The 11,773-nt window shown below is 38.5% G+C and overlaps 2 protein-coding genes and 1 long non-coding RNA gene across 3 annotated transcripts; 2 read left to right on the forward strand and 1 right to left on the reverse strand.

Moving 5' to 3' along the window:
- Positions 1-130: 130 nt before the first annotated feature.
- LOC116009809 lies at positions 131-1,516 on the reverse strand. Its single transcript, XR_004096852.1, has 2 exons — positions 1,305-1,516; positions 131-165 (listed from the first exon to the last, which is right to left on the reverse strand). It is a non-coding gene; the product is annotated as an uncharacterized LOC116009809 (long non-coding RNA).
- A 1,952-nt stretch (positions 1,517-3,468) lies between these two features.
- On the forward strand, positions 3,469-4,811 carry LOC116005666 (stem-specific protein TSJT1-like). The gene is made up of 4 exons (XM_031245913.1): positions 3,469-3,763; positions 3,863-4,103; positions 4,179-4,299; positions 4,371-4,811. The coding sequence occupies exons 1-4, from the start codon at positions 3,546-3,548 to the stop codon at positions 4,559-4,561; spliced, it is 771 nt and encodes a 256-aa protein (XP_031101773.1). The 5' UTR covers positions 3,469-3,545; the 3' UTR covers positions 4,562-4,811.
- Positions 4,812-6,096: 1,285 nt separating this feature from the next.
- Positions 6,097-8,381, forward strand: LOC116009671 (lanC-like protein GCL2). Its single transcript, XM_031248789.1, has 6 exons — positions 6,097-6,430; positions 6,524-6,705; positions 6,815-6,926; positions 7,049-7,165; positions 7,256-7,579; positions 7,850-8,381. Exons 1-6 carry the CDS (start codon positions 6,254-6,256, stop codon positions 8,186-8,188), a joined length of 1,251 nt encoding a protein of 416 aa, XP_031104649.1. The 5' UTR covers positions 6,097-6,253; the 3' UTR covers positions 8,189-8,381.
- Positions 8,382-11,773: the final 3,392 nt, after the last annotated feature.

Below are 11,773 nucleotides of genomic sequence, written 5' to 3' on the forward strand. Positions count from 1 at the left end.
TGATCCAATTGCTTTCTTGGGCCGGTCCATGTAGTCCAGGCCTAGTGTATTATCCATCAGGACCCTCCGCTTCGCCCTTGGGCCCCAGGGCCCAGAAGAGCCTTTTCTCCCCCAGGGCCCAAGAAGAGCCTTTTCTCTAGAAGTCTGGATGCGTTTACATCTGTTCTGAAATGGACTCAACGAGTTCACAAGGTGCTAGAAGAAATAGTGACTTTTTCCGCTACTTGATTTTTTAAAAAATAACTATAACCTTCAAAATTCACACCTTATATCTATAAGCACAATAACATATCCAACTTCACACCTTACATTTATAACCTTTAAATCAATTAACATGCCATATCAATCCAACTTCACACCTTACACCATATTATACTAAATACATGTATGCACATGTTGATAAAGTAATACACGGGGGTATGAATAAAATCCATATTATACTAAATACATGCATGCACATGCAAATGTTGATAAAGTAATACACAGGGGTATGAATAAAATCCATATTATACAAAATACATGCATGATAAAATCTATATTATACAAAATACATGACAGCCAAAAATGCTTCCGCCAGCATTAAATTATAAGTGACCTCGGGGACAGGTTCCGGGCCGGCGGCATGTACTACGCGCGTCAGGCATGCACTTGGTCCTTAAGGCGGTCCAACAGCCAAAAATGCTTCCGAAACAGCCAAAAATGGCGGGGCTTCCGCCAGCATTAAATTATAAGTGACCTCGGGGACAGGTTCCGGGCCGGCGGCATGCACTTGGTTCTTAAGGTGGTCCATCGGGTGGAGGCCGGGTGTAAATCCCGAACGGGTCGAGATTTAGACCGGGCAGGTGGGCAGGGTCCACGCGCGTTAGACCGGGCAGGTGGGCAGGGTCCACGCGCGTTAGACCGGGCAGGTGGGCAGGGTCCACGCGCGTTAGACCGGGCAGGTGGGCAGGTGGTCAGGGTCCCTATAGGTAGACCGGTACATGTACTTAGACCTGTAAAACCTACCAAGCTACGTAGATCGGGATTTTATCCCTATCACAGGTGATTCTCGGAAGCGTTTCAATCATGTTACTTAATTTTGAGCATAAATAATTTGATCACCAAACTCGATCACAAAACAGAACCAGTCATACATATACATATATGCAATGTATATTTTAACAATGTTAACATCAAATATACTGACTCGCCATTGTGAAAAATAAGAAGAATGCAAATGTATACTGCATTACTGCCTAGGTGAAAAGTAAGAAGAATGCAAATGTATACTGCCGAGAAAGAAGATTGAAGGTGGGAGAAGATACCGATTATACCAAATATTCAAAATTTACACAGATAGCTCCCCGGCATTTCAATTGGCATGTAGCCAGAGCCAGCTCAGATACATTGAATGCAGCCAACTCAGATACACTGACTATGATACACACCCACTATGATTTTGATTCTCACCGTCTTCTAAGTGTCTTCAATGCCTTCAAAGTGCTCTCAAGTCTTCAAGTGTGATTTTGGAATAAAATGAAGCCACTATTACACTGAATCAAATTATATTTATAGTGGTGAGAATTTGAGTTCACTCCATTTCAAACTCTTTAGTATTTATCTAAATAAATAAATAATTTGTTAAGATAAATACCAACAATTATCTAAAATGAACCAAGCCACGTTTGCATCCATGTTCATGATTCTATCATCGCATTTGAATTTAATTATAATTATTTAAGTTTAAATAATAAAACTTAGTCAAATCTAATTAGGCATTTGATTAATTCATTAATTTAATAACCTAAAATTAAAATTATTTAGACTAATTAAATTAGTTTAATTATCCTAATTCAATTAATTAAATTGATCCAATAATCAATCACGAATTAGGCCCAATAATTATTTTATCGGTCCTTTTATCGTTCTCAAATTTCCTAATGTCTACCTTATGGTCAAGTGACATCTGGTGTCCCGATTAACACTCCCACATGGATGATGGGAGTGGGTTCGAGCCTTAGTGGAGTCCTTCCCTTAATCCGTTCGTGCCCTTCCTCCAAGACCGCTTATTCTGCTATCTATTATATAAGTAATTTTTTGATTCACTTCTTCCTACCTCTGGGTGGGTCCTATCACTTGCTTCCTGTGGGTGAGAGATTCATTCCTGTGCCAAGCCTAAGAGGCTTAGATCGCTACCCCCCTCCGACTAACATTATTCCCTCAGGAACGGAGTCTCTAGCACCCTCGTCTTAACTGTTGACTCGTTGTGTGCTACAGTAGGTTGAGAAAGTAGCAAAAAAAATACGAGGAGTACATATCAAAATTGATTTTTTTTATTTTTTTTGAAAAAAAATATCAAAACTGATATGAGTAATCCGGGCGGAAGCCAAAATGAACTTGTCAACTTGGAAATTGGAATCATCATGCATGCTACAGTACAAAATTTTCCAAACGTAAATATTATTTTAGACACGGACATATAAGAGGTTACGTAACTACTATACGTTGGCAACGTTATCCAAAATGGGTAAAACAATATGTGGAGAGATAAGGTAGCATTGGAATTTGGAAATAAATGAAAAAACCATCCACAGGATTGTTAAATAACAGCGGCACTCCTTTCTATCACCAAAAAAACAAAAACAAAAAAAAACAAAAAAAAAAACAAAAAAAAACAAAAACAGCGGCACTTCATGAGTTCATGGTCGGAAGTCAGAGTTAATGATTCATTCTCACCCTCTCATGAGTCGTGGGGTCACCCTATCCCTTTTGGATAAACATAAACATCCGATTATGCCCGTAAGGGCAGCCTGAGTGGCAAGACCAAGACGCTCGCGGCCGTGAGGTCCTGAGTTCGAAACCGTCTGCCACCCGGGTTTGAGCCGGTCAGCTATGGGCAACCTAGGCTGGTTAACCTCCCTGTGGTCCTTTGCCGGCTAGGATCACAGGGCGATAAACCCAATAAACATCCGATTATTAATTATTTCACTACTATTTTTTTTAATCTATTACTACTTATTTTATTACAATGTGGCATCTATTTATAACTATTTTCTTAATCTAAATTGAAGTATAAAGAATTACTTTCTTAATCTATTAAAACACAAATAAACAATATCGCCATCATGGAAACTTAAACCAACAAATCAGAGACTCGAATTCACAAATTCCCTTATAAAGGAGCAGATTGGTGCTACTAAACCACAAAGTCTTTTGACAATTATTTCACTCTACTTGTTTGAGTCAAACTATGATATTTCCGAATGAAGAATCGCAATTTTTGTTTGATCATGTCGATGAATCTTACCATAGAAAGGGATTGGATAATCTCAAATTTTGGAGCTAAACATGAGACTGACAGAGTAAAGCAAAAAAATTGCCCCCGCCCATAACTTTGGTTATTTGTACTTTGGTCGTCGCCCACATTTTGCGTACGCTGCACATCGTAATCGTCGGAGACTGGGACTATAAATAACCGAGACAGAGTGACATGGAGACTCCTCCTGTTCCTTCCATCTTACTACACCATATTAATATACATTTCGTTTCTCCTAACATTAAAAAAAATGTTGGCTATATTTCACAAAGCATTTGCTCACCCACCAGAAGAGCTGAAGAGCCCAGCTTCTGAGTATAGAACCCAGAAACCCAAACTCCCTGAGAGCACACTCAAAGACTTCCTCTCCGCTCACCCTTCCGACGCTTGCTGTGTCAGCTTTGAAGATGCCGCCGTTCTTGCTTATGTTCGTCCCCACGCCTCTTCTTTCTTCCACCAAACCCCAAGGTAATTAATTAATTAAACGTACAGATCCATTAATTAGTTAACATTTATTAATGTTGGATACTATACTAGCTAGAATGAATAATGCATTATTTGTTTTAGGGTGTTTTGTGGGTACGATGACATATACTGCTTGTTTATGGGGAGTTTGAACAACCTATGTTCCCAAATAAAGCTGTACGGGCTGTCGAAAAGCAGCAACGAGGCGATGCTAGTTATTGAAGCCTACAGGACGCTTCGCGACCGTGGTCCATATCCGGCTGACCAAGTTGTAAAGGATCTTGAAGGAAGTTTTGCGTTTGTGATTTATGACAGCAAGACCGGAACCGTGTTTGTCGCCCTGGTATGTCTGTCTGTTAGCCAATAATAAGGATAGGATTTTTCTTGTGTTTTATGTTGTGGGATTGTGCGCATGCAGGGTTCTGACGGTGGGGTGAAGCTGTATTGGGGAATTGCCGCAGATGGATCGGTGGTGATTTCTGATGATTTACAGGTTATCAAAGCAGGCTGCGCCAAGTCATTTGCACCCTTTCCCACAGGTAATTATTTTCCATACAATCTATAAAGCAATTGAGATTGAATGATATAGAGATATTGGGGTTGTATGCAGGGTGCATGTTCCATAGTGAAAAAGGGCTAATGAGCTTCGAGCATCCAATGAACAAGATGAGAGCTATGCCTAGGATTGATAGTGAAGGTGTGATATGCGGCGCAAACTTCAAAGTGGATCTGTATTCAAGGGTTAACAGCATCCCTCGAGTTGGAAGTGAAGCTAACTGGGCTGAATGGACCCAAACTTAACCACCTAATCCCTCTATCTGCACATTATGCATCATCAATTGTTCCACCGCTGCGATAGCCGGCCAGCCTTCATCGTCTTTCTGATTTCCCGTTTCACTAGCTTCTACTTTCCTGCATATATGCACTCTGATCTTTTTCACCTTACCTTTCTGTTCTTTCCATACATGCAAAATTTCAGAAAATAATGTAGTCGTCTGTAAATGTTTCCATACAATATAATGCAAGCTAAGATAAGCGTCTTCCAAATCCAGAGTACAATGTTCGTAATATATATAAAACTCGACAATTCAAGCTTAAGCTGCAAGTTAAATGCAGACGCAGTATATATGATCAATTAAATCAAAGCAAGAAAAAAAATTCTAATACTTTACTAAACAAGTAGTGGGGAATGGGAGAGAAATTGATAATCGTGGATTTTGAATGTACGAAATCTTAAGGTTCTACTTGATTTTAAAACAGATTATCTTTACCTTTATTTAGTTTGATTTAAACATAAAAAGATAAAAGATAAAAGAAAGTAAAACCAGGACACAACAAATGATTACGCAGTTCGGAGCCAAATCTCCTACGTTTGCGGGGCACCTACGACAGCCCAATCTACTAAATGTTTGCCAAGATTACAGGGAAATGAAATGCTAAACATACACAAGGTCCAAAACCTACTACATCAACATTCATCAAACAATCTTCAAGTGATTGGATTCGTGTAGCCTCAACACGCTTAATCAGCACCACCAGGTCATGAACAAGGAACCAAGTAGAAAGAACACAGATTCTGCTGGAACAGTGTCAGAAAACTCTTTAGATCAATATGTCTCGAAATTCTCACTTGTAAAATTGTGTAATTGAAGCTTCATAAACCTTCCTTTATATAGAAAGTCACGTAACCAACTTTCCCAACCATTAGCTTGAAAATCTCCCTTGAAAAGATACTTATCCACTCATTTAAAACCATTAGCTTAATATTCTCCCTTGAAAAGATAATATCCACTCAATTCAAACTAACCCATAATACTTGATAAAACCAAACAGACTTTGTTAGGATCCAAGAGCATAATGAGCCTTGAAAACATCAACCTAACTTATTATATAAATAAAAAAACTAACTTAAAGGTTTGTCAAATAATTAAGCCAATACTAATGTGCATCATTTGCGGGCACTTACAGGGATATGGAGGGAGAACCAATTTGTACATTTTTCACAACTCCTGATCTAAATTCCTTTTCAAATCATATCTCTAATTAAAGATTATTGGTATTGGTTTTCATCTTTGGTACGGTGTTTTGGGGAGCAGAGAGTGGTGATTGTGATTTTGATTTTGGCTGTTTGGGGATGATGGACTGTTTTGCTAGCGTGATTTTGACGATTGGTTGAAGTTTCTCCATAATTATATGTTAAAATAGGGCATTTTTTGTATGTTACATTTTATTTCTGATATGGAGTTAAAAAGGACATTCTACACACGTTCCACATATTATATATATTTGGTTCCAGAACTGAAATTGGAAACAGAAAGATGCTTCCTAAGGTTTCTACAAGAGTCTTTTTCATCTTATTCCTTCATTCGTTGTTACAGACGGTTAAGTATATCTTCACCGTTCACCCCGGCCCCTACCATCATATATATCATTGCTAAACATCTAACTCCAAATTAAAGAGAGCATAGTAGCTAAGCTAGAAACGGATCGGAGATGGCAGAGGAACGTTACTACCCCAATGAAATGGCAGCTTTCATCCCTGAGACCACTACACTTGTCCAAGAAATAGCGCCCCATGGGACTAAAGACTCGCTGGCAAAGCTTCTATCTCTTCCTCACAACACTATCTCTAAAAGGCTTAAACAGGATGCTCTCACCCTCAAAGATGAAGTATGTATTTCATTCCATCTGAAATTTATTATTATTATTATTTGTTCTATAATTATATGATTGTGGGAATCGATGGATTGTGAATTATTGGAGGTTGTGAGGGAGACATGGGGAGCTAGAGGAAGAAGGGTGACGGACTACACCCTCTACACCGGCGCTCTGGGTACTGCTTTCTTGCTCCTCAAGGCTTACCAAGTTACTGCCAATAACGATGACCTTTCTCTTTGCCTTGAAATCATCAAGGCTTGTGATACTGCTGCGTCTCATGCTTCTGGGTATATACCCTATCTTGCCTGTTTTGTTGTGTTTGTCTCATATGTAATGACATAAAACATATTACTGAACCACGCAAATTTTTTCTTATTTGTTTTTCAATTGTTGCAGACCGGTTACATTCTTATGTGGGCAGGCTGGTATATACGCTCTTGGTGCGGTTGCTGCCAAGCACTGTGGCGATAATGAGTTGCTTGATCATTATCTAACAAAATTCAAGGAGGTAATTGAAGTATATAACTAAAAGCCTAAGCTGATAGTTGGATTGCACATTTATATATAAAGGAATCATATAGGAGTTTATGATTTTTAGAATTTCCCATCCATGTGTCATTCCACTTGCAGATTAAGCTTCCGGTAGATCTCCGGGATGAATTGTTGTATGGAAGAGCAGGGTATTTGTGGGCATGTTCTTTCTTGAACAAGAATCTTGGTAAAGGCACTGTGTCCTCTTCTCACATGGTAAGGACTTTCTGGTTTAATTCCTTAACAACTAATTAATTACATTAATCTTGGAGTTCAAATATGGGTGGGAATATAATGTTGGTGCAGAGGGCAATAGCCAACGAGGTTATCAAGTCCGGAAGAAAACTGTCAAAACTGGAAAACCTGAAATCGCCTTTGATGTATGAATGGCAAGGAAGGAGATACTGGGGAGCAGCCCACGGGCTTGCTGGAATCATGTATGCATTAATGGACGTGGAACTCAAGCCTGATGAACAAGAAGACGTCAAGGCCACGCTGCGTTACATGATCAAGAATCGGTTTCCTAGTGGAAACTATACTGCAGCTGAGGGTGACGACGAAGCAGATAATCTTGTTCACTGGTGCCATGGCGCTCCTGGCATTGCCTTAACCCTCACTAAAGCAGCAAAGGTAAAGAAAACAAGATTTACATGATAGAATTAATGTCCGGGTTACCAGCATTTTATTTATATCCAATTCCTATCATCCTCAAGTTCATCCTAACTAAAAGCCTGGACTAGGTACCAAATTGAAGCATGTGCTCCATCTGAACTAAAAGCTTAAACTGATAGTTGGATTACACATTTATGTTTATATATTATATGCTCAACACATACAGTACTGCTGTTTCAGCATAACTTTCCAAATTACAAACAGCTATATATGGCTTCTTGTTCACAGGTTTTTGACAGTGAAGAGTTTGTGCAAGCAGCAGTGGATGCAGGGGAGGTGGTGTGGAAGAGAGGGTTACTGAAGCGAGTTGGGATATGCCATGGCATCAGTGGAAATGCTTATGTGTTTCTTTCGCTTTACCGGTTGACAGGGAAAGAGGAATACTTGTATAGGGCAAAGGCATTTGCTTGTTTCCTGCACGACAGAGCTCATACACTTATATCAGACGGCATTATGCACCGAGGTGATCACCCTTTCTCGCTGTTTGAGGGCATTGGAGGAATGTCTTATCTCTTCCTAGACCTTGCCGAGCCTTCCAAGGCTTTGTTTCCAGCTTATGAGCTTTAAGGTTTGTGTCAATATAGTATGTATGTTGCAAGGTGCCATGACTGTATGTCTTGCTAAAACTCTTCTTGGGTTCTTAGAGGTGTATCAATTATGGATTATGAGTTTTGAAGTCGTGAAATAAATGGCATGTATGTAGTGTTTTGGAATGGATATGTATTGCTTTGTACAAATGATATACATGTTACTCTGTGAATTATGTGTCAACAAAAAAATCAAAGAAAAATACAGTGGTATAATGGTAGCCAAGTAATTAGCAACCACGCGCCCTATTAAACAGAGCCTTTGTGTGTCTCCTAAGCACGGTATTTTCTTTTTTATTTTTTATTTTTTTCCTTCCAAAAATCAATTGTTGCAATACAAATAGGTTTTAGGGATTTTGCCAACTCATGCCCTCCTGATGGTGAAAAACTCCGATGAAAGTTTTTGAGTTAGCAAAGAAATCTCCAAAAAACTTTCTGTAAGGTGGATTAAGAGCTCATTCATTTTCAAAGTCATTCAACATTGTAAGTCATGATCTTTCAAATAATAATAGATAAGTTTTCCCTTTTTAATCCATTTCCATTCTTGCTTTTATATGGATTTTAATTTGTTTTAATCCAATTTATCCTTTTACTTAATTATTTTTTATGCTTGCTTTTATATGGATTTTAATTTGTTTTAATCCAATTTATCCTTTTACTTAATTATATTTTATGCTTGATAGAATTTTGTAAAGAGTGTCGTGGGTTGACTCTTGATGTAGCAAATGTTCTTTTCAAGAAACAATAGTCAAGTGCAATTGTAGGTACTCTAATATATGCTTTAGCTTTCATCAAGACACAAATAAAGTAAATAAAACTAGTAATTTAAGTTTTTAATTACAAACATCAATAATATAAATAAGAGCAAATTGCCATTTTGGTCCACTGACTATAGGGGTCCTGTTAATTGCAGTCCACGACTTTTAAAACTGTAAATTGCATACCATGACTATTCAATTTTTATTAATTTTGGTCACTCCGATCAAATGTCGCCGGAAGTTAAAATAATGAGGGTACTTTAGTCATTCCACATTTTTCTTTTCTTCTCCGGCGACCCAATATTTCCTCGTCCACCGGCGGAACAGGCAGCCATGTGATGTTGCTTGTAGTTTGAAACAATGAGCTATTTACAGTGCAAAATTACCTAATTTGTTGAAATTGTTATTATTAGTATCATTTAGGAGGGGAGATCACCGCAACGGCGCAACCAATAATAATTCTCCCCAACCAATAATAATTGCCCTACCAGCGATTCCTTCTTCTCCGGCGGCAGCCATGGACTGTAATTAAATATTAGCATCGCAAAAATATTCAGAAAAAAATGGGCACTGAAAATGTATACATCTTGGATCGCTAGTTCGTAGATACCATCCACGAAACCTTTCGCGACCGCCGCATTGCCAAACGTGAGTCGCCATTCCAGATCCCTTTGCTTGTGTATATATGGACTACGCAAAGCACGAACCTCCAGCGACGGAATACCCACGACAGTCACCTACAGCGAAGGCAGATTGTCGGTCGCCAACAACAACTGGTGGTCGATGGACCGCAACGCCTCGGTGAGGGAGAGAGACCATGGCTGCCTTGTTCGCCGGAGAAGAAGAGAGACCAAGCGTTAATTTAAGCTCTGTACACAAATCCATGGCTGCCTGATCCGCCGGAAAAATTGGTTTGCCGAAGAAGAAGAGAAGCATTCCGCCGGAGAAGAAAAGAAAAATGTGAAATGACTAAAATACCCTCATTATTTTAACTTCCGGCAACATTTGGCCGGTAATTTGGCCGGAGTGACCAAAATTGATAAAAATTGAATAGTCATGGTATGCAATTAACAGTTTTGAAAGTCGTGGACTACAACTAACAGACCCCTATAGTCAGTAGACCAAAATGGTAATTTGCTCTATAAATAACAATTGCAACACACGTCATAAAATCCAAATATATATTTCATTAAGGAAAATTAAGAACAAGCACATAGGTTCATAAACACTTTTATATTCAAAATCCCAAAGAAAAAGCTTAGCCAACCATGGCTAACATAATTTCAATAGCAATAATCTTAATAAAAGCTTAAAGTAAAGAAGAGAAGAAAAGATTCTCCCAAACGTGTCTTCCAAACTCCTTTCTTTCGACTTGTTGGTAGCTTTTGATCTTCCAATTTCCTTTCAAAGCTTTTGCAATAGTTCTTCTTCCAAGGTGTAGGGATCCCTCTTTCTTCCTTTGGAGTGTAAAGAATCATCTCTCTTTACTCCATTTGTCTTCCCAAATCGCAACCAAATATGAAGGAAATGATGCTATATATAGTGGGGTGGAGAATGGGGTAAAATTGAGAGTTTTTAGCAGCAGAAATTCACAGATCTGGAGCTTCTTGACGCATCGAGCTAATTCGGAGTGAAATCGGGATCATTCTGCCTTTTCTCGACGCGTCGAGAATCCTCCTGCAACCCTAGTGTGGTTTATAGGTTGATTTTGACCTCTTTCCCTTCCGATCTAGACTTTGATGTCTTCATAAGAGTTGTAACCCTTTAAGTTTTCTTTACAATGGTGCAAGAATCACTTCATTTGAATATTCCTAGGTTAAGATATGGTCCAAATACTGAACAATGGTCAATTTGTGTGAGAATTTTAATTTCTTGCTCTGTTGCTCCATTTTTTGCCTTGGTTTGCCCAAGTGATCAAGACCATTGAAGACACCACTCTTTAGCTCCCTTTAAAGTATTTTATCCACTTCCTTAGCTTTACCTTGGCTCCCATTGACTTGAGATTCATTCAAAAATATCCAGAAAAGCGTACGATTGTCTTCAATTCAATAGTTTATGCACCTAAGGATATATTGATATAAACAAATGGATTAAGACACATTTTGCATAAATCAAAATATTTTTCACTCAAAATAGGTCTATATATGGAATAGAAGCTAAGTATGGACATAAACGCAGTTATCAACTTCATTAGGGTTGGGATGTGCATTAGATAAATTGGTTGATCTTGTGTATGTAGCCCACACTACTACACACTCTTGTTCTTACTACTAGAATAGTAGAGTAAGAGGAGCTGAGGTTTAATTTACATGCATGCATGTTATATTTTTATAGAATTTGAGCAATTCAAGTTAAATTATCATGAAAATGAAATCCAAACTAAATTCAAATGATTGACAAATTAACTAGGGGATGGAGTAGCATATGAATCATTTGGTAAGTCTCTCACAATATAATTTCAATTAGATGAACGCATGCATTATATTATGCATTCTCTCCCAAAATTTTAGTACTCCTTTAACATCATATCATGACAAATACTGACGGAGTGTAAACCCTTCCTTTACCCTTGCATAGTAGCTAGGCATGCTGCAAACCTTACTGTCAATTATTGTATGGTACGTACGCGTTTTGCAGCGCAGCATGAATCATATATAGTACGTCCCAGGACTAAGTTAAGCATGCAAACCCTAGATCAGATCGAATTGAGCTGTAAAAGTTGACTACTACTGTATGTTTAGCATGTAGTAGCCAGTGGGCAATTCAAAGAGACAGCTAGATAGCTGCATTATTATTGCAAATTAATT

The sequence above is a fragment of the Ipomoea triloba genome, chromosome 2 (assembly GCF_003576645.1).
Source record: "Ipomoea triloba cultivar NCNSP0323 chromosome 2, ASM357664v1".
NCBI classification, from domain to species: Eukaryota; Viridiplantae; Streptophyta; class Magnoliopsida; order Solanales; family Convolvulaceae; genus Ipomoea; species Ipomoea triloba.